This window comes from Leptopilina boulardi, unplaced genomic scaffold (assembly GCF_019393585.1).
Source record: "Leptopilina boulardi isolate dan_hultmark-lab unplaced genomic scaffold, ZJU_Lbou_2.1 LbouV2_216, whole genome shotgun sequence".
Taxonomy (NCBI): domain Eukaryota; kingdom Metazoa; phylum Arthropoda; class Insecta; order Hymenoptera; family Figitidae; genus Leptopilina; species Leptopilina boulardi.
This window is the reverse complement of record NW_026137770.1, coordinates 1,265,960-1,289,041: the sequence shown is the minus strand read 5'-3', so window position 1 is coordinate 1,289,041 and position 23,082 is coordinate 1,265,960. Positions and strand designations below refer to the sequence as shown.

The window sequence follows — 23,082 nt, the reverse complement described above, 5'->3', positions numbered from 1 at the left end:
TTTCGAGCATCTACACATTGGAGTGAACCAGAATCGTTTGTCCCTAAAGAAGGATTAAGGATTCATGATTGTTCCTCCGGTTCTCGTAAACGTGTCCAGGTTAACGACAATAGCACCACTAGTCTCGCTCTGAAAGGCTTCATATATTGTAAAATTAAATAATCCCCAAGGCTACATTCTGAGGTTTGCATTTATAAACTGTTTAGCTTAAACAATTTTTACATTTAAACTGTCGTTTTTGAATTCATTAAGTTTTATATGGGCAAATAGAAAAATCCGTGATTTAGCCTAATTTCTAGGCATTAAGCTAAATTCCAGCAACTAGGTAAATGACAAATACTTATTTTTCTATTTATCTTCAATTAGATACAGAGATCAGTGGGTAAATAGAAAAATTAGAATATACACTACCCAGATAGGACGTAAGCTTGCATCAACCTTGCCGCGCAATATTGCCAACCTTGCACGGCAAACTTGCCGCAAACTTCAAGTGTCTCACCTGACCCAAGCTTGCATGGTAAGCTTACCGAAAGATTGCAGTGTAAGATTACTGCAAGATTGACTTGTACAATAAAATTATCGCAAGATTGTTCAGTAAGCTTGCACGGTAAGCTTGAAGCAAGGTTGGTACAAGATTGCCAAATAGCCTTGCTTTAAACTTAAATATTTTTTTTTAATATTTCGTTAAATTTATACAATTTTATTATATAAATTAGAAGAAACATTAAAAAAAAATTTTTTACGTTTAAAGCAAGTTTATTTGGCAACCTTGCACCAACCTTGCTAGAAGCTTACCGTGCAAGATTACTGAGCATATCTTGCGATAATCTTATTGTGCAATCTTGCAGCAACCTTACCTCGCCATCTTGCAGTAACTTTAAACTGCAATCTTTCGGTAAGCTTACCATACAAGCTTGGGAAAGGTGGGACATTTGAAGCTTGCGGTAAGTTTGCCGTGCAAGGTTGGCAATATTGCGCGGCAAGCTTGACGCAAGATTGCTGCTACCCCATCTGGGTACTGTCGGAAATTGTGCAACTTCTACTTTTTTGATTAAGAATTTAAGAAAAACCCAATTTTCAATATTTTTACTATTTTTTTTATTTCTCTGGCAAAGATTAATATTTTTAAACGTTCTTGTTATAAAATTCAAATTATTTAAAACAATTTATGTCTACCTTTTTTTTCCTAGCGTATGCAAACCGTGAAAGTTGGCTCAAAAAAATCTTAAAAAATAAATAATAAAATCTACATTTATTTGTTTAGTACACTCTCTATATTTGAATTAGTGAAAAGTGAGCTACTAATTCACATTAGTAAGAATTTTTACTAATTTTTAGTAAAATATTATTATTTGATTTAGTAATTTTAAATTTTCTGACTAAAGTTTTATGTAAAAGTAACTAAAAATTAGTGAAATTTCTTACTAATTAAAATTAATAGCTCACTTTTTACTAATTTAGATTTAGAGAGCATGTAGTATTATAAAATAAACAATTTTTGACATTATTTCAAGAATAGAAAAGTTGATTTTTGTTAAAATTAGAAATAAAATGTAAAACACGTCAAATTATTTTCTGGATGTAATAGAATTTTTGTTAAAAACGTTTATATATACATATATATTGAAATTGAATTTGAAAAGAAATTGAATCACGGAATAAGATCGTATAAAACTTTAGTATTTGTTTCGAAGAATGCGGTTCTATTGTTTCCGTTACTTTGAAATTTCACTTTTGGTAAAGATAAATGATTCAATTTTCTTCGTGTCAATCAAACAAAACTTTCATCATGTCAGAGCCTCGATGTTCTTGCTGTCTAAAAAAAATGTCGTTGATGAATTGCATTTCACCAATGGAAATAATATCACTGGTTTTATTTTCAATGTAAATATATATGCTATTCATACATTTTTCAAAAATATAAAAAAATTCTCCTTGGAAAAAAATTTTCAATATAAATATTGATATTACTATAGAAAATATAAACATATTTTCAAATATAAATATTTATTTTCTTATTCAGATAAAAAAAGTAAAAAGTTTCACTGCGTTTCAAATTTTTTTTTAAAGTAATAAAAATATATCTAAAATTTGAAAAAAAAACAAGGTAGAGAAAATTAATATAAAAATATTTATTTGATAATAAGTTTGTTGAATAAAAATTTGTATTATGATTTTGAATGTAAATATTTATTCAAAAATTATCAATTAAATTAATAATATTGAATTCGTCAAAATTTGAATTGAATTTATTTCTTTGAACATCTATTCTTGTAGATTTTATTCCCTCCTTTTATATATTGCAAATACGAAATTGAATTTCGAAGCAATCTGTAAAATGTTTGCGACTGTTATATAGAGTAAAAGCGCACATTAATCTGGTAACCAGAATTATACAGGGATTATAATATATACTAATAGCTTGCATCGTTTGAAATAGCTCTATGCGTTTCATTGCACTTTAGCGCATGTATTGTCTTCATTTCAGGAGATTTTCCAGGAATTTGTGGTGACGCATCGATAAGCGGCTTTAAATTTTCGACAAGTACTTGCATGTGAAGTCTGTCGCAGGCAAATTCGTCTAAACTGGATTTAGGATAAATGGATGCATATTTCAAAATTTGTACAACGCATGATAGAACATTGTGTTAATTGAATATATATATATATATATAATTAGTTTTTCGATTTTTTGGAAGACTTCAAGGTAAAAGAAAAAAAACAATCTTTCACTTTTTTAAAAAAAATTTTAGACAACGTTTCGGTGGTCTGATTCGCCACCATCATCAGGTCACTTTAATAAAAAATATATTCAAATAAATACAACACAAATTTAAAATCAAAATTATAACATTAAACATAAAAATAAATTTTTTACCCAATAAAAATCAATAAATAAACATCACATCAATCAATAAAATTAAATAAATAAACAAAAATATAAATAAATTGTAACGCGGCGTTTCGTCGCGTACAAGTGATTTAAAAATAATAAATTTTTATAAATTTTGTAAAGAAAGAACACTAGGGTAGGAATCCAGCCATAATGACTGTAAAATGTTATAAATAATAAAAATTGTTTTCTTTTGATACTCACTTCATTGTGTTTAAATAATAAATTCACGTATTAACAAACCAATTTGCCAAAGTCGTCAGATTAATATTCGACTTGTAATAAATAAATTCGATTTTGATTTGTCCTTTCGTTCTGTTATGAAAACTCTCGCGAGGCACTGAGGTATTTCGCCAAGTCACAAAAACCTTGAGGTCATCACTGCCTATCATTGAAATTAGAAGTCATCAAGGGAAGAGCTTCCTGGTGTATATATTTGGATGAGACTCCCGAATATTCAAGAACACCAGGAAGACGAAACTGCTGTTTTGTTGACGATCTGTCAAATCAATACTGGCAATTAATTCTTATGGATTTCTCGCATCAATCAATTTGAAATCGGATAGTGTAGGGATCTGCGTTACCGACGACTGTGTATCGATTATCGGTCGCGGATATTATATTATTAAATATTAATTGATCTCAATGACACCGAGAAGAGAGGACGCTGTTCAGCGACTCTATCGAGTTTGACTCGTCAGCCATTTTACTCTCATTTTCATTCTGGTTTTAGTAGAGTCAAGTTGTGTTCTATTCTTTTTCGTGTAAAAAATTTAAAATTATAAAAATGAGACTAGTCGTCATCGTTGTCGTCAAATGGACTGTGAGTCCCAATAAATTATCTAGAAGTCGTTTCCTTCAGAATTTATTTCATTATTATTAAAGTGTAATTGAATAAATAAAATATAAATCTTGTCTTTCGGCCTTCTTCCATTATTTAACTTTTTCTAAAATTTGAAGTGAATATTAATAAATAGTGTTATTGTTATAAATTTTGTCTAATTAATGGTGTTTATCCTTATACCCCCTCTCTGCGGACTATTGTTGCTGTAAAGTAACAATGGAATTCCTGAGCTGGTTTTAGTTTTTCCTAATTAGAATTATAAAATTTACTTGTCGGGTTATTTAACTATTTTCTTTAGATTTAGTTATTTTCCATGAAATAACTTGGCGTCATGGCAAAATTAATAATTAAAAAGTGTAGATAACGTTGATTGTCTTGAAAATATATTAATAAATAATGTAAATATAAAAAATATAATCAATAATAAATTACATTCAACGTTATAATATATATATATGGGACGTTCTTTGTCAACCGGACCACCCCATCTCTCCATAATTGGTTTAATTTAAAAAAATTTTATCATATTGGAAAAATTAGCTTGGAATGTCTACTTTTTAATCCCGTTGGGCGCTTTTTGAAATTCAAAATGGCGACTTAAATATGGCGCCTAAACGACATAAAAAACACAAAAAATCCACTAATATGATCTATATTATTGTTTAAAGCTTCACATATGACGATAAAAATAACCACAACATAGTTTACTTACAAACTGATAACGTATCTCCATTCAAAATTCAAAAATTCAAAATGGCGGATTAAATATGGCGGATAAAATTAAAAATTGAGCTAGACTCGTGAAAATTACTACTTGGAGGTTTTCGAGGTCGCTGATTACGAATCCGGTGTTAGTTTTCAAAAATTCAAAATGGCGGATCCAATATGGCGGACAAAAATTGAAAAATTGTTTAGATTCGACTGAAACTTGTTACTCGGGGGTTTTTGGGGTCGCTGATTACGAATCCGTTGTTAGTTTTCAAAAATTCAAAATGGCAGATTCAATATGGCGGAAAAATTGAAAAATCGTGTAGATTCGATTGAAACTTGTTACACGGGGGTTTTTGGGGTCGCTGATGACGAATCCGGTGTTAGTTTTCAAAAATTCAAAATGGCGGATCCAATATGGCGGACAAAAAATTGAAAAATCGTGTAGATTCGATTGAAACTTGTTACACGGGGGTTTTTAGGGTCGCTGATTACGAATCCGGTATTCGTTTCCAAAAATTCAAAATGGCGGATCCAATATGATGGACAAAAATTAAAAAATCGTTTAGATTCGCCTGAAACTTGTTACTCGGGGGTTTTTGGGGTCGCTGATTACAAATCCGTTATTAGATTTTAAAAATTCAAAATGGCAGACTTAAAATAGTAGCCCAAAATTTAAATAATTAAGTTAAACCCGTAAAATTGTTTACTGGGGGGTTTTCGGGGCCACTGATTACGAATCTGCGGTTACTTTTTAAAAATTCTAAATGGCTGACCAAAAATCCAAGAAATTGAGCTAAACTCGTTAAAATGTCTACCTAAGGGTTTTTCAGGACAATCTTTACGAATTCATCGTTACTTTTTAAAAAATCAAAATGGTGAATATAAAATGGTGGACCAAAATATAAAAAATTGATCTAACTTTTTTATATTGAACGTAAAAAGGTGCCATTTGAACTTATCAAATACAACGCCAGATAACTTTTTATGGAAATTACGTGAGGATTATTTAATTAATAATCACAAAACTAGCTTAATTTTTTAATTCTATCCGCCATTTTGAATTTTAAATAGAGATTTGTCATCAACCATTTAAAAATTTTTTAAAACTGACATTGGATTTGTAATCAGCGACCAAAAAACCCCCTATGTAGACATTTTTACGAAATTAGCTCCATTTTTTCAATTTTTGTCCGCCATATTGGATCCGCCATTTTGAATTTTTGAAAACTAACACCGGATTCGTAATCAGCGACCTCGAAAACCCCCAAGTAGTAATTTTCACGGGTCTAGCTCAATTTTTAATTTTATCCGCCATATTTAATCCGCCATTTTGAATTTTTGAATTTTGAATGGAGATACGTTATCAGTTTGTAAGTAAACTATGTTGTGGTTATTTTTATCGTCATATGTGAAGCTTTAAACAATAATATAGATCATATTAGTGGATTTTTTGTGTTTTTTATGTCGTTTAGGCGCCATATTTAAGTCGCCATTTTGAATTTCAAAAAGCGCCCAACGGGATTAAAAAGTAGATATTCCAAGCTAATTTTTCCAATATGATAAAATTTTTTTAAATTAAACCAATTATGGAGAGATGGGGTGGTCCGGTTGACAAAGAACGTCCCATATATATATACACTTCACTTAATTGTTTATGTGTATAACAATCATCTTTATCAAAATATATATGCGACGAATACTCTTGTATTTTTAGAAACTTTATTTCAACCTTGCATATGTTGGTGAATATGTGAAACTTCATCAGACCACACTGAAATTAAAATTCATATTCCACAGTATACGAGTACTATGTGCTCTGTTATTCTTTTCTTTTCTATTCTTATTTTCCATTTTTTCTTTTTTTTAAAGAGAAGATTACGTGACTCTTGGCGTTTCGAAAAGCGTATTATTTTTTCTGGCAGAAAAAAATCTGGTCAAAAAAAGAGAAAAAGAGATTTTACATTACACATATAAATATACCTATATTTATTTCAAATCTAATTGTAGTCAAAAAAAATTTTTTAAGATTATTTACCAAAGTTTTTCTAATGAGAAGTATTTTGTTCTTTTTTTGGGGGAAAACTTTTGAAGATTAAAATTAAGATTAAACAACATTTTTTAAGAATGAAATGAATCTTAAAATTCAAGTGAGTTGCAGGACTAAAAGTTGGATTAATTTTTACTGTGAGCTTTTCAATTTTCTCATCTGAGCACCGTCAGTTTTGAATTCGTTGCCTTTTAAAATATATTTCCAAGCACGACGAATTCATATCTGAAATAAATGACCTACATTTTTAGGATGAATCACAATTTTTTTTGAGGAATATTTCATTTCAATAATGAATGAGTTATTGAAATTTTTTTTTATTAATTTGATGTATTTGAAAAAAAATATTTTGTTTATTTAAATTTTCAATCATAATTTCTGATAAAATAGATTTAATTTCAATTTTTAAATTTAATTTGTAATAAATTATATATTTATCATATATAAATTTTAAAGAACATGTTTTATTTTACACTCAAAAAATATATTTGTCCCAGTGCTAAATAAATATTTATTTGATTCAAATAAATATTATTTGGCATAAATCAAATTTATTTAGTATCTATAAATATAAATTTTATTGCCACCAAATTTTTCCAGAAAGGTTGTGTTTTTTTAAAAAAGGAAAACAAAATAAATTTTACATTTTTTTTATTTTTTTAACCATTTGTTGATTTTGTTTACAATTTGAAGAGAATATTATATATATATATATATATATCTATTGAACAGTTTTCTGCGCTTAAAATATGAAAAGAAACTTTTATTTTTGATTTTTGAAGATATAGCTGCATTCCATAGGGCAAGGCAATAACGAGACAAGTCGATTAATTTTGGACAGGAACCAGGTCAGTGTAATATTGAACAAGTTCGCAAAAAGGATGATTCGAGAGTTATATATAAAGGTCCTATATATAGAAAACCCAGGGGGAATATGATTTGAAAATTTATTCCACGGCGACTTTTCATGTCCTATAATCTAAAGTATATCAAAGCCAATATAAGACAAAATATACGTTTCCAAGATATTGTCTGTTATATGATTAACTCTGAGAAACTTATAGTATCATGAGGAACAATTGTCGTGTACGTGTTTACAAAATAGAAATTCCGCGTAGAGCTTTTTCACAAATCAAATATTCTGCGAACCGAGTTGCTGATAAAAACAGAATACGCGATATCGCCGAATCGATAGACAATGAATTTCACTTTTTTGGTAGAAGAGATAAAAAAAACCGTCAATAATAATTGATGGCTAAAGCCACGAAAAACTCAAAATTGTTTTTTGTTTAATATCGTTCATGATGAGAGGGTGACTTTTTTTAAAAAAATATTTTCTAATCCATATTATCTAAAAAAACAAAGTCTTTCCTAATAAAATTCGTTTTTTTTTAAAAAGAAAATTGTCAAAAAACTTATTTGATTGCTAAAATTAATTTTTCTAAACTATGTTCCTTCGAAAATGAGAATATTTTATTTAAAAAAAATTTACTATTTTGAAAAGATAATTTTAATTAAAATTTAGAAATTGAATTTTATTAACAAATACAAATTTAAAAAAAGAAATATTTATTTTTTAGAAATAGTTTACCTCAATCTTTGTTTTCTTTTAATTTTAAACTTTCGATTTGAAAACCATGTAAATAAAATGTATAATATAAAATCAGAAAAAAACTGATTTTTTTTTTCAATTTGAAATTTTATTTAAAATGGAAAAATATTCAATTTTTCGTAGTATTAAAAATAATAAAAAATACTATTCAATTTTTTTTTCTTTTTGTAAAGATAGTAAAACTGAAAAGAAAAGCCGCAGATATATTTGAATTTTTCTCATTCGTCTGAGGACGGAAGTTGAATTGGTTTGTTTGTGAAACTCGACACGGTTTTCTCTGGTTAAGTTTTACAGTATTACTGTGTAGAGAGGAAAAATAAATAAACGGGAACACTTGTCACAGTTGAAATTAATTTTGGACCTCTATATTAAATTTCTATTTTCTTATACACAACAATGTTTTTCTTCGCGCATGGATCGTTCATTTTATATCATGTAATTATACGAAATTCAGGTGACTAAAAATTTATAATTTTCTTTAATGAGCGAGAAAATATAAAATTTTTTTTTTAACAATATTATGTATATATCTATTTAACAATCTAAGTCGAAGCAACTGCGCGCATTATGTATGTTGATTCGACCAATTTGACATTTAAAATTTACACTTTGTTTCTACAAATTGCATCCGCATCGACTTTACGAGTGGGCCAGTCGGTCCCGTGGGTTTCGTTTTGCTGTTCACTCTGATCCACGATCACGAGAGTGCAAAAAAAAAAACATCCTCGCTTTCGAGAAAAAAGGGGTAATTTCCGACTCTTCAAGAGTAATAGATAGGTAATTATCAAGAATTATTGTTTTTACAAATTTACTAGATTTACTGGAAAAAAATTACTTTTTGATAATTTAGTTAGAAATCATTTTTAAGATAATAATAATAATTATTATTATTAAGTGCTGCCGAGTGATAAATTCAAAATAATATTATAATATAATAATTATTATTATTGTTATTGATATTAGGAAAAATTTGTTAATTTCTGAAAAATTTTTCGTTAAAAGGTTATTTATGGTAAAAATTATTTTTCAAAAAGACTTGATTTAATTATAAATAAAGATTTATTTAAAATACACGGCTTCTCGTGTTGGATTTCTCTCTGAATTCTTGCCGGATAAAACCCATTCATTTCGTTCCCTGAAGGATATAATTTACTAAAAAAAAGATGACTGTACAAGTAAGGCTGGTTGACTTTGCTCTCTTCTTACAGACTTATCGTTTCTTGATAAGTATCATGGCTAGGCAATTTGGTTACTCATTTCTCGGTTATTGCTATAATTGAAAAATTTATTATTTTATTTATCTATATTATTATTAATTCAAAATAAATTCATGTTTATTCTTTATAAAAGTTAGATTTATTTAAATTTTCAAAAAATTTATCTTAGAAATAGAATTTTTCTAAATTTGTAGAATTATTCTTTTTAGAAACAGGATTTTTTAAAATTAGATCATTAAAATTGAAATAAAATTGTTCATTTTTAAAATTATTCTAAAATATATTTTTATTGCTTGTTTAAATAACAATTTTTCTTTATATTATTGATAAAAATTTGTACTAACCCTTAAAGATTTAGCATCGCCAAGAAAAACGAGACCATTAGCTCCAGCATACGCAAGTAAAGCATCCACAGCCTGCTGAGTTTCTAAAAGAATTCTTGCTTCATTCATCCAATCCTTTGCGATATTTCTAGATGCACCCTTTAATAAATTCATATATCGTAACGTCATTTTGAAATCACCTCGATCCAAGTAATGCCTGTAATTAAAAATAAAACAAATCTTCTTTAAAAAAAACGTTTTAGGAAAAATTTTTAATTGTAAAAAAATGTCGATTTTTGGTAGGTACAAACGCAAATATTGACTTGGTTGAGATAATAATAAGAGTAAATATCAGTTTCAAAATAATAGAGAATACTTTTATAAAATTTGATTTCTATTTTCTTTCCGTACTAGTAAACATCAGTTTCAAACAAATATACAGAATAACCTTCGTTTCCAGTGTAGTAAAGTTCAGTATAAGTCAGACATCAAAGAGCAAAACCTTATGATTTCAAACAATGAAAATTTAGTTGTTAACATTATTATTTTAAAATTGTTAAATTACTTTCAAGAATTATTATTTTTTTAATTTGATATAGAAAAAATCTCGGTGACTGTAATTATTAATTGACTAACATAAAAATTAATGTTTTCTTATATATCACTGCAATAAAAGTACTTTTTTTCAATTTTTCACTTTTGATCGTTGCGCAGTGTCCGCATAGTTTTCGAACACTTGCTGCAGGCAGGCAGCAGCAGTTTCCGACATCCGGTGAAATTTTGCTATGGTTTATCGGTACGAAGTAAGGGAGGAGAAGGTTAGAGACATTTTCAGTAGGAAACTCGATCTCTAAATGGTTCAAACACCATTTTCCACAGAGAAAGTTAGATCAGAAGTTCCAGAGATACATTATTACTATATTCCTTATAACAAATTCTCATGTAAATTTCAAGCATCAGATTTCGTCACAATTCCCCCTATTGACATGTAAAGTGAAAGTAATAATAATCAACGCGTATGAGAGTAGATTTCAGTATCTAAATTTAAACTGTCAATTTACTGTTGAAAATTTGATAATGGCTGTAAAATGTTATAAATTATAAAAATTGTTTTCTTATGAAACTCACTTCATTTTGTTTAAATAATAAATTCATGTATTAACAAATCAACTTGCTAAAGTCGTCTGGTTAATAGTCGACCTATTATAAGTAAATTCGATTTGGATTTGTCCTTTCGTTCTGTTATGAAAACTCGCGAGACATTGAGGATTCTCGCTGGGTCACGAAGACGTTGAGGACATCCCTGTCTATCATTGAAATTAGAAGTCATCAAGGGAAGATCTTCCTGGTGTATATATTTGGATGAGACTCCCGAATATTCAAGAACACCAGGAAGACGAAACTGCTGTTTTGTTGACGATCTGTCAAATCAATACTGGCAGTTAATTCTTATGGATTTCTCGCATCAATCAATTTGAAATCGGATAGTGTAGGGAACTGCGTTACCGACGACTGTGTATTGATTATCGGTCGCGGATATTATATTACTTAATATTAATTGATCTCAATGACACTCAGAAGAGAGGCCGCTGTTTAGCGACGCTTTCGAGTTTGACTTCTCAGCCATTTTAATCTCATTCTCATTCTGGTGTTCGTAGAGTCAAGTTGTGTTCTATTCTTTTTCGTGTAAAATAATTAAAATTTAACATTATAAAAATGAGACGAGACGTCATTATCGTCGTCAAATGGACTGTGAGTCCCAATAAATTATCTAGAAGTCGTTTCCTTCAGAATTGATTTCATTATTATTAAAGTATAATTGAATAAATAAAATATAAATCTTGTTTTTCGGCCTTTTGCTATTATTTAACTTTTTCTAAAATTTGAAGTGGATATTAAAAAATAGTGTTATCGTTATAAATTTTGTCTAATTAATGGTGTTTATCCTTATCCCCCCTCTCCGCGGACTATTGTTGTTGTAAAGTAACAATGGAATTCCTGAGCTGGTTTTAGTTTTTCATAATTAGAATTATAAAATTTACTTGCCGGGTTATTTAATTATTTTTTATGTTTAGTTATTTTTCATAAAATCGTCTTTGCAAAATTAATAATTAAAGAGTGTAGATAACGTTGACTGTCTTGAAAATATAATAATAAATAATTTAAAATAAAAATCAATAATAAAATTAAATTGAACGTAACAAAATTTTATATATAAATTATTAATTAGAATTTTCATTTTAAAGAATTTTATTGAAAATAATTTTTTTAGACGAATTTTCATTTTTCGAAATAAAATTTGACAGATTTTCTTTGTATACGAACTTTTACTTAACTAAAAGTTTTAGCTAAAAAATTTTTGTTTAGCAGAATTTTTATTTCATAGTCATTTAATTTAATTTCAGACAAATGAAAATTCAGCTTAAAAATTGTATTAATTAAAAATTCGTTTAAATAAAAATTTGGACAAATTAAAATTCGGTGAATTGGAATTTTTTCATTTAAAAATTCGAGTCACATAAAATTCTATTGAATGTGAGTTCTCTTAAATTAAAATTCTCCTTAATAAAAAGTCAGGAAAATTAAACAAAGTGTCTAAACGTCCGGCTAGACGGACATCAAAAAACGTCTAAACGTCCGTCTATATCCACCCGACTTTGTCCGCAGAATACTTTCGGGCATTTCCGACCCCCCCTTCTTCTAAGGTTTCCTTAAAATATACGTAGACGGACAAAATTATCAAAAATTATTTCGTCCGTCTAGTCGCACGAATAGACGCAGCGTAAATTAAATGACTATAAAATGAAAATTCTGCTAAACAAAAATATGAATAAAAAGCAGAAAGGATGAATTTCGTTTTCTTCTAAATATACGTGTGATAAAAAAAACTGAAAAAGAAACCCTAATTTGTTCATCATAAAAGGGATGCTCGCATACGCAATATCTACTTGCCACCCTCATCGTATTATATTGCCTTCATTTCCGATCATTTTCTTTGGCGCCTTGTGAAATCATCTTTTTCGTGAGACTATAAATCAAATTCCATATATATATATATATATATATATATATATATATGAGGTAAGCAGGAAGCATTCTATATTTTCTTCTAACTCTATGAAGGTGCGTAGTCAACCGGAAGGAAAAAGAATCCCGAGTTTGATTGAGAATATATCCTCCAGGGATATTCTTCCCTTAAATATATCAAACTTGGAACACTTCTATAAAATAAGATCAAGTGCCAATAATCAATATATCCAAGGGACAAAAAATTATAAATTGTCGAAGGAAATTTTTACAATTTTATCTTACGAAATTTTTGTATTTTACACCCTAAAAGTGAAAAAAATTCTTCGCGAAAAATAAAATATATATGATCTATTTTTCTTAAATCAATTTTTTATTTAATTCGAAAACAAGCTTTCCACTATATATATATATATGCGTGTCAGGTCGACCCATTAATGCTTTTTGTTTAAACTCAAAACAAAAATCCAGATAAGAGAAACGCAGTTTTGATCAACATTCCATATTCATACAATATATGACTATTTTTTGAATATATCACTAAAAGCAACTTGTGCAATGCACAAATTTTCATTTCATAAATTTGTTTACAATATCTTTCGTGTTTGTAAATTTATGCATGAAGTTATTATTCCGAATACAAACAAAAAAAAAACAAAAATATTTTTTTTATATCCAGTTCACTACATTTAGTTTAAAAATAAAAACAATTAGATTGATAAAGGCAATAAAAAATTTGATTCATATAAAGAATAATAATAAAATAATAAAAAAAATAAAAACAGTAAAATAATAAATGAAAAATATAGGAAAATATAAAAAATTAAAACACTATAAACTAAAAGAAAAGTGATATATAAATAAAATATTTGTAAAATGTAAAAATATAAATAATAATTTGAATAATTGATCAAAATTGGTTTAAATTGATTTCAATGAAGAGTTCGTTTTTCACAGAATAAATTAAATTGAATGTCTATAAATTAGGAATGCTTTATACATATATAAGGATTTTCGTCCCTAGAGTCGATTTTTCCAACTCTATACAGATGGATTCTGCATTGCGCAGAAAGGTTAAAAATTCACAAGATTCGAATGAAGGAAGATACATCAGTATATATACTATGTAAAGTCGTTTTTGTGCGAAAGTTTCTCGGGTGCAGAGATATTTTATTCTCAAGTGCAATTTCGAAAGTCATTGGCTGTTTACAAAATTCTCGACATAAAAGGTTCCTTTTCACAAATTGAGACTTATCAGACAAAATAAATTGTTGACAAATTTTATATAAATACAATGAAAAAAAAATTATTTCATTCAAATAATTGCAGTTTTTTGATTATTAACAAAAATAAATATTTACTTGAACCAAACAATTTGTATTTAAATCATATAAACTGTATTTTTGAACCAATAATTTGTATGTACCATTTATTTGCCTTCAATATAATAATGATTTTATAAATAATCAATTATAAATAATAATAAAGACAATTTTTTCATAGTACTATTTTTACTCCTTCAAACGAAACTTTATATATTACTGATTTTTTTCATTATTAGAATACTAATTTTAATTTAAATTAATTAATTTTAATTTTTTTAAGATAATACTTTTAATGTCTCTAAATTGAATTAAATGAATAAAAAATAATTTTTAAATCAATTTTGTGGAAATCGAAAATATATTTTGAGGAAAATATGAAAAATATAAAAAATATTTTAAAAATTGTAGAATTTGAAATTTTGTGATACAAAAATATTTTAGCACGTATATAAAGTGAAAATAATTTTAAAAACGAAAATAAATGTACGTGAAAATTGTTTCAATATGAGTTAAAGGAATTTTCGCCTTAGGGAAATATGTGTATACACCACATAACATTTCTTAGAGGCTTCTTAGTGAATAATATTGAAAAATTTATGTCAGTCTGGGGATCATTTTCGAGAGAAAGTATAGAATAATCTTCCCCTAAGCTTTTCTTCTTTGTATTCAATTTAATTCTTCGAATTTTTGTTCCCTATTTTTTTAATTGAAAAAATTAGAGAAACATAAATGTAAACTTTTACTTAATAAATTTAAAAAAAAATTAAATTAAATAAAGTTTTTGAAAATATCTATGAATAAAACATAAAATAAAATCATAAATTTAATTTTTTTAACAGATTTAAAGTAAAAATTGTCAAATGTATTTTTTTCTAGGACAAAAGTTAACAATAATTAGTGCTTTTACAATTACTGAACCAATAATTGCATATTGATTGCACTACAAGTTGCTTTGATTTTCGAAAAAAGTAGTTCTCAAATAAAAGTTGAAATTTTAATAATCTACAAATATTTTGAAATATTTCCCTTTCTGTCTGACAATGAGAATCTGGTTCAACGTGCATTCATGCATCTGAAACCCTTGTACAAGTCATACAAAATTCATAGACTTCAGATAAAACCATATTGAAATATTATTGATTCCAATTTTATATCGTACTAAAATTTACTCTACTTATTTATATATTATAAAAAATAATCCAATACTTTCAAATTATTATCAGTTATCTTAATATCAATATTATCTACTTCTATTTTTGTTGAAAAAAAGCAAACGAATAATTTCAATTTGCAAAAGAAATAACAATTTTTTAATACGGAAAAACATTTTGAAATCAATATCGAAATATTTCCAATACACGCATATAAATTTAAACGTTTCCTTTCTTTCTTTTTAGAAACTTTCAGTTATTCAAGTATAGTACTGTAAAAGTAAGCTTCTTTCCTTTATGAAATGCTCCCGTTTTTACATAAATATGCCTTCTCTGATTTTTCTTTTTTTTTATCGCTCGACTCGCTGAAATCTTCGATATCATGTAAGAGCGAGATTTCGCCTATATCCTCTGAAAAAAAGCGTTGACATTTGTTGGCATATCCAGGATAAGAAAACTCGAGAAAAGTCATAACCATAACTGTTTTCCACTAGATTCGTTGAGACAATTTTATACAAGTCCCTTTGGTGTCGTGAAAAAGTTTTTCAAGCTTTATTTGATCGCAGCATCCCCAGCTGTACTTGCAGCTGAACCTCACCGTGTCTCTGGCCTGCTACCAGAAATTGCACCAGAGAAGCATCTCGGAATATTTGCATTTCCCAAGAGATCGCCTGTGCGGCTTGATTAACCCAATCATGAATATAGATTTTTCTCAATTCCATTTATTCATATAGTATAATTAAGAAAAATAATAGTGTTATACTTTCGTTTAACAGAGCAGTATATATTGCATGATTCTCGTGGCCTACATATATACCAGGGGGGCCGTACCCCCTGCGCGCTTCGCGCGCCAACATCCATGATTTTCCACTTTAAGAGTTAATATTTTAAAGGTTTGCAAATATTAAAATTATTAAAATTTTACCGGAATTTTGAGGTTTTGTTCATTTCTTGGTTAAGGGAATTTAAGGTTATGTTTGTCGAACATATTCTTGACATATGACCTTGAATTTTGAGGTTATGTATGATCTATGACCTTCAATCCTTTAGACCTTTTTAGGTCAAATTTTGGCGGGAAATCCCCCCTAACCAAGAAACGAACATAACCTCAAACTTAGCTCAAATTTTGTCGGAAAATGCCTCCCACCCACAAACAAACATAACCTCAAAATTTATATGAATTTTAACCGCGAATATAGCCGCAAGTCCCCAAGATTGCCGCTGGGTTCGAGGCTATGTCCGACAGACATAACCTCAAATACCCCTAACCAAGAAACGAACATAACCTCAAAATTACCTAACCTTACCGAACCTAACCTTGTCAAAAACGTAGGTTGGGTACAGTTAATATGGAATGATCCATACTGAAGACAGCGACGAAATCTTATTATAATATATAAATATATATATGTGCCAATCCATGAGTTTTTTTTTACTTTTCGGAGTAACCTCACTAAATTAAATTAAACATTTTTTTAATAACACTGTGCGACAGCCGAAAAACACTTTTTATCAGACCTACTAGAGGTTGTAGGTAACAAAAAACTAAGAAGAATGGTATATTAAAAATTTTTCTAACACCCCCAAATTTTGATTTTTACAGCCAAAAAACCGTTTTCACGTATATTTATGACTAAAACCCTTGTAACTTTTTTTTTGGACGGATTTATAAGTTTTTTCTTTCATTTTGAAGGTGAAAAGCAAGGCTTTTCAACCCACATAGAGTTTTTTTTGTTAAAAATAATATTTACAAGAAAGTTTAGAAATTGTCAGTTTTTCCTCAATTTTTCAACTTTAACTGATGTTTACCGTATTAATTATGTTTTAAACATTTTTTTTTCTTTATGTAATATTCAAGCGTACTAAATTGTGCGCCGAACGAGTCCTATTTGAATAGTTTACTTCAAAAATTTACTACAAAAACCTACAAGGTCAAAGTGGTATTCTCAAAAATTTAGGAGATTTGAACGTAAAACTTACATAAGATAATGGTCTGACTACATATTGACTACATATTCGTAATCAGCGACCCCACAAACCCCCGAGTAACAAGTTTTAAGCTTATCTGGACGATTTTTAAAAATCTTTTCCGCCATTTTGGATCCGCCATTTTGAATTTTTGAAAACTAACGCCAGATTCATAATCAGCTACCCTAAAAACCTCTGAGTAATAAGTTTCAAGCGAATCTGAGTGTATTTTAATTGTTGTATTTTAACCAATTTTAACCATTGTTTAAGGGGTTACGCCACCCTGAAATTTTCAAAAAATTGATTTTTTTTGCTTAATTTCAAAATTTATATTCTAACGAATATTTTGAGATGTCTCCGAAGACAATGTCTCACTAATTACAAAAGTTATGATCTTTAGAAGTCAGCGGGTAGGGACGCGCCGAGAGCTGCTAGAAGCCGTCTAGCGCCTCCTTAACGACTTTCCATTTTCAGATCAGAGGACATTCTTTCCATTCTAGGAGAAGAGTATTATGGCCCAGGAATTGCTGATTAAATAGTAAGTTAAAAAATTTTCAAGTTATAATACACTAAAGTATATTTTTTTCTTCTTTTGCGTTTTTCTCGAAACCACATTTTTCGAGACGGTGTACACGATAACTCAAAAACAATTCAACCGATTGACTTGCAAATTAATATACATCTTCTTAAATAGATTTTCCACAGAGTGACGTGGGATTTTTTCGATGGAATAATTTGAAAATTTTTTATCCAATTTTTTATACTGTACTTTTAGCCCAAAAAAAAGTCAATTTTTAAAGTGCTTCCATTTGCGTAAAAAAATTTTTTTTTTTAAATGGCATCGTCACTCTGCTCAAAATTTGCCACTTTTTAAGAAAAATATTGTTTTACTTGTTTCAGATAAAAATTGAACTGCCAATCAGGTACACCATCAAGGAGTGCTCCGGAAAAATTGATCCACGCCAATACTAATATCTCCGCCATTTTTCATTAAAAACCATTTTTTTTAATATTTATAAAGCTTAATATATGTATTAAAGCATCAATAAATGTAAATAAGTCCTACCTCTAACAGTTTTGTCAAAAAAATTCCTAAAAAACTATCCGATTTTCATGCGTTCAGGGTGGCGTAACCCCTTAACTCTTTTTTAACGCTTTTTTAACACCGTATATTCAAAACAAAGGTTATGCTCAACTCTAAACGTATAGAATTATTGTCCCTCAATATAAAGCACTTTGGAATATGTTTAAAAGTTAAAATCAAAAAATATTATTTTTAAATAAAGGAAATACCTATTGTTTTTTTTTATTAAAGAGGAGAAAAGAGGATTTTATTTTTCAAATGAGAAAAAGGTAATGTTTGAAAGAAGAGGGGAAATAGAGAAACAGAAAAAAGACCTGTGAAACATGCGATTCTGTCTACTTGCATTTATCTCAACTTTTTTCTTTGGCACTATAAATCACACGCATTGTAATAAAAGAAGATCCGATCTTTATCTTCCATAATCTGGGATCAGAAGATAAAATGAGATAATCTGATTCGTTATTAATTCACTTTTTCAATGAAATTTTTCTGGAACGCGGACTTTAAAGGAAGATGAGTGTAAGTCATAAAGTGGTAAATTGGAGATTTCTTCAAGATGTATAACATCGGATATTATGTGGCAGGTGTTTTCATTTCAAAAAATTTACTTTAAAAATTGATAATAAAAATAAAGAAACATTATTTCGAAAATAGTAATCGATTTAAAAAAATGAAATCGCAGTTTATTTAATGCTTGTGTATAAGTTGAGTGTCATTAAATTGTTATTTAGTGAATTAAAAAAATTCTTTGACAATAAATTTTTCTTAAAATTTCAAATATGATAATAAATAACAATTTAATAATAATATTAGTGAATTTATGGAATTTAGTTATTAATTTAGGGAAATAAAAATGACTCGACTTTCTGTTTCAAAGGAACTCCCAAGGGGTTGTTATAGACTAAAAGGGACACAATTTTAGTAGATGTATCGTTTTAGTTGGAACAAAAATACATATTTCAAAGGATCAGGAAAATTGTATTTGAACCCATTAGTTTCTATAATGGATCGATAAAATGTTACAAGATCTCATATACATCAAAGATTCTTGTCTTCGTAATTTAATAGTCTTGTATTTACTTTCAGAAACACGAAGCTGAGTAATTCGTAAACAAATAGTCTTCCTTTAATATATTTTCTAATTTTAGTATTTTTTCTTGCTTACTAGTTTCTTGTTTCAGTGCTTCGTGTTTTCAATTTTTTTTTTCCTCTTTTTTTTTAGTAATATTTCTTTCACATTTCTTTTTTACTTTTTTAAGTTTATTAAAAAAGAAATGTAGAACTAGATTTTTAAAAATTCGTTTCTTTTTTTAGTTTCATTCAATTTTTTTTCCCTTCACTTTTCTTTAGCTGTTTTGCCGACTATAAATTATATATTTGGGGAAAAATTCCATCAACCGGCGACAGGTGAAAGGTTCGAATTTAATTCTAAGAAAATCACTTACCTCGCTCTGTGAAGGATGTCGTATGTGTTGAGGCTTTCAACATCGATAGGTTGATCCTCGAGTTCGCTTTTTGGAATTGGATTGACGGCTTCAATGATCAGGAAGCTTTGAAGGCAGCTAAGAAGATAAACAGGTAACGATGCACCTTCCTCGGGCACTAGAGCTAACCTCCTCGCCATCTTCTCTACCTGACAACAATGGATTCGGTCATTTCTCTAGTTTCGTGTAAAAACTAAAGACGTTTAAATAATTAAAATAAATATAATTTAATATAAACATTTTTCACACCTTGAGGAATCGTTCGCGAAGTGCGTCCTCAGGAAATACGCCTCGCTTTGAAGCTTCCGCGGGAATTCCCTCGACAACCGCATTCACCAAAGCATCGTCTTTCGCTGAAAAGAAAATTCAGTTTTTTTTCACTTTATAATCTCGTATTCAAACTATTGCTGTCTATGCATCAGATCCAGTAAAATTTTCTCGAAGATATTTCGAAACTGAAACTTTGAAATACTTCGACAAAGGGAATTTCGAGCATGTAAAAAATAGAAAAAAGGATATAAAGCAGGATGAGGAGAAAAATTCAAAATGAAAAAAGAAATCAAATAAAAAAAGAAAATAATTAATCTGACAGGAAAAACTTAGTTTCAAGAATACTTTACTCAAAGTTTTGGACGTAAAATTTAAAAAATAAAGTTTTCGAAAGCAGAAGACCGTTTTACAGGCGCTCTGAACTCAAAGATATGAATGAAGTTAAGTCAAATGTTCATAATAAAGGAACTTTGAGCTTTTTACGATCGACGGACTCGTGAATCAAGAACCGTTTATTAACTTTAACGAAAGAATACCTGAAACGTGGTCATAAACACTTGAATGGCTTTGTGACGGCTTTCTACCGATTAGATCGTAAATCTTGAGACGCATCGCGTGAAAGCTTCTCAAGTAATCGTCTTATATGTGAAGAAGTGCTATTCATTTTTATTATTTCTCAAACACATCGTAAATAAAAGAAAAAAAAAATATATATATACACATGAATTCAACTTGAGTAATTCATTGCAATTTAAAATGATTCATACACAAAATGTGTTTACGACCTGATATTTCGATTTAGTTCATCAGTTGAAACAATTATACAAATTATTTATTCCCCACATGCATAAAAGAACAGATGCGCGCATATGATTCATATTTCAAGGTAGACAATATTCCTGTTGTGTATTACATTTCATTAACATTGTTGAAATATTAATACCACAACTGTACACACGTAAATTAGAATATTAATAACAATAAATTTTATCTGTGAAACTAATTCCAATTGTTAATGTTATTCATTGTTTTTTGTGGAAAAAGTTTTTTGGTTTATATATTACATGTAAACACGAGGAATGTTAGTATAATACAAAAAGTGAAAAGTCAATAGCAAAAGAAAGAAAAGTAAAAGGGAACAAAGAAAATAGAGAAATAGAAAAAGAATAACAAAAAAAAAAAGATTTGATCTTTTTACAACAAGAAAAAAAGTATAAATTTTCAATTTACTTTTCTTGCTTTAAAAAACAGAAAAAAACAACAAAAAAAATGCAGAAAAAGGGCAAAACTATTTAATTTGACACGTATGAAAAAGATTTACCTGGAGTACCTACAACATTTACTGGAGTAGCAAAATATTTCTCTGTAATAACGAAAGTCATAACTGTTTTAGTGAATTTTTTTTTTTTACCTATATTTCAAGTAAATCTTTATGCACGTAATAAAAAAATTTTTAAAGTTACTTAAATATCATTAAACAGTTAATTTGTTAATTTTTATAGTTCTAAATATTTGAAAAATAATTTGAAATTAAATCTTTCAGAATTATTGTAAAAAAATATTGGAATAAATGTGATTACATATTTTGATTTTTATAGTTTTCTCTTTTTCTTTATAATTTCGAAATGAAATAGAACCGATACAAAAATAAAAATTTACAGAAAATCGAAATATGAAATCACGTTTATATTTAAATATTTTTTTTACAGTAATTATGAAAGATTCAATTTCAAATTCATTGTCTAAAATTAATTGCATTTGTATGATCATTTCTATCTGTGAATCATATAAAATGTCTATAATAAAATATATGGAACTAAAAACTAAAAAATCTAATCTTCCTTTTCATATAGGTTTCAAGTAAATTTAAAGGGAAGGGGGGTGTTTTGAGATATAAAGCATTTTAAATTTCAAACTAGAATTTTTCTACGAAATTGAGAGAAATTTTGAAAAGGAAAAAAAAACATGTGAATTGTTGTCGATCGATGTTTGAGATATATTAAAAGGGAAAAAATTAAAATAAGAGAGAATAATTTTAAAAAAAATAATAAAAAGAGGTCAGAGAAGGAGGGAAAAAAGGGAAGAATTGGAAAAATTTTAGAAAAAAAAAAAATTAGAAATAAATATCAACTTACGTGCAGCCTTCCTCACTGCAATAATTTCAGGTTCAAGTGGTCTCACTGCTTTATCTTTCGGGGCTCCAGGTGGTGCAACTTTAACAGCTCTTGCCAGGGCTTGGCATGCGGACCACAGCATTTGGGCATCGCAAGCTCCTTTTTCCTGATTAATACGCTCTAAAACACAAATGAAAATAAAACGTTAGTTCGCTTTATACGCTGGGAGCTTCTTTGTACTATGACTCTTAACGTGAAACTTTTTAAAATTTTACTGTTCTGGAAAATTCGTAAAATACAACCATCATCGTTCTTTATATCAAAGATTATTATTATTATATAAAAAGTACAAAGTTATTCTTTAAAATTTATATTTCACAAAAAATAGACAAAAAAATAAAGTATAAAATATAATTAAATATTAATAATAAATTTAAAAAATAATGTAATAATATATTAAGTATATATTAATAAATTATTATTTATTGACATAAAATCGTCTAAGATCAACAAGATCAACTACAAATCGTTGCCTTCGCAGGCAGAAAAATTTCCTAGAAAAATTTTTTAATTTATAACCCCTATAAAACACAGTCTTCTGCATAAAAAATGAAAAAAAAACCGAGTTCTTTAGAGAAAATATATATTCGCGGTTTTTGTATTTTACTTGGCAGCATTTCACTACCGCGTATCTTGATCTTAATTCTGCTTTATGCTGATTTTTTCAACTTTTTTTTTCTGAGTAATTGGAATAATCTGCATACTTTTAAAAAATGAAGCAATTTTTTATATTTCAGTCAATTTACGATTTTGTGTTACAATTTTAAAGAAATGTCTAATTTAAAAAAAAAATTGTTCCAATTTTACAATCTATAATTAAAATTTTTAAAACAGTAATATAATTTCTATTTCTTTCTTTGAATAGGGAAATAAGTGACAAAAAAAACCGATACATAAAATTCAAATATAAAAAAAAATTTTAAATCCATCGATGATTTGACAATAAAATTAA

General features: G+C 28.0%; 1 protein-coding gene across 2 annotated transcripts in view; it reads right to left on the bottom strand.

Moving 5' to 3' along the window:
* Positions 1 to 9,147: 9,147 nt before the first annotated feature.
* The window catches only part of LOC127279502 (MICOS complex subunit Mic60), a 38,009-nt gene continuing 24,074 nt past the window's right edge, over positions 9,148 to 23,082 (bottom strand). Inside the window, exons 11-16 of one of the 2 annotated variants that reach the window (XM_051301896.1) lie at positions 22,092 to 22,250; positions 21,278 to 21,319; positions 19,936 to 20,039; positions 19,648 to 19,835; positions 9,669 to 9,864; positions 9,148 to 9,377 (exon numbers count right to left, since the gene is read on the bottom strand). In XM_051301896.1, the coding sequence (XP_051157853.1) occupies positions 9,372 to 9,377; positions 9,669 to 9,864; positions 19,648 to 19,835; positions 19,936 to 20,039; positions 21,278 to 21,319; positions 22,092 to 22,250 (695 nt within the window). In that variant the 3' untranslated portion in view covers positions 9,148 to 9,371. The remainder of the gene's footprint in view (positions 9,378 to 9,668; positions 9,865 to 19,647; positions 19,836 to 19,935; positions 20,040 to 21,277; positions 21,320 to 22,091; positions 22,251 to 23,082) is intronic. The other variant, XM_051301897.1, reaches the window with a different exon arrangement.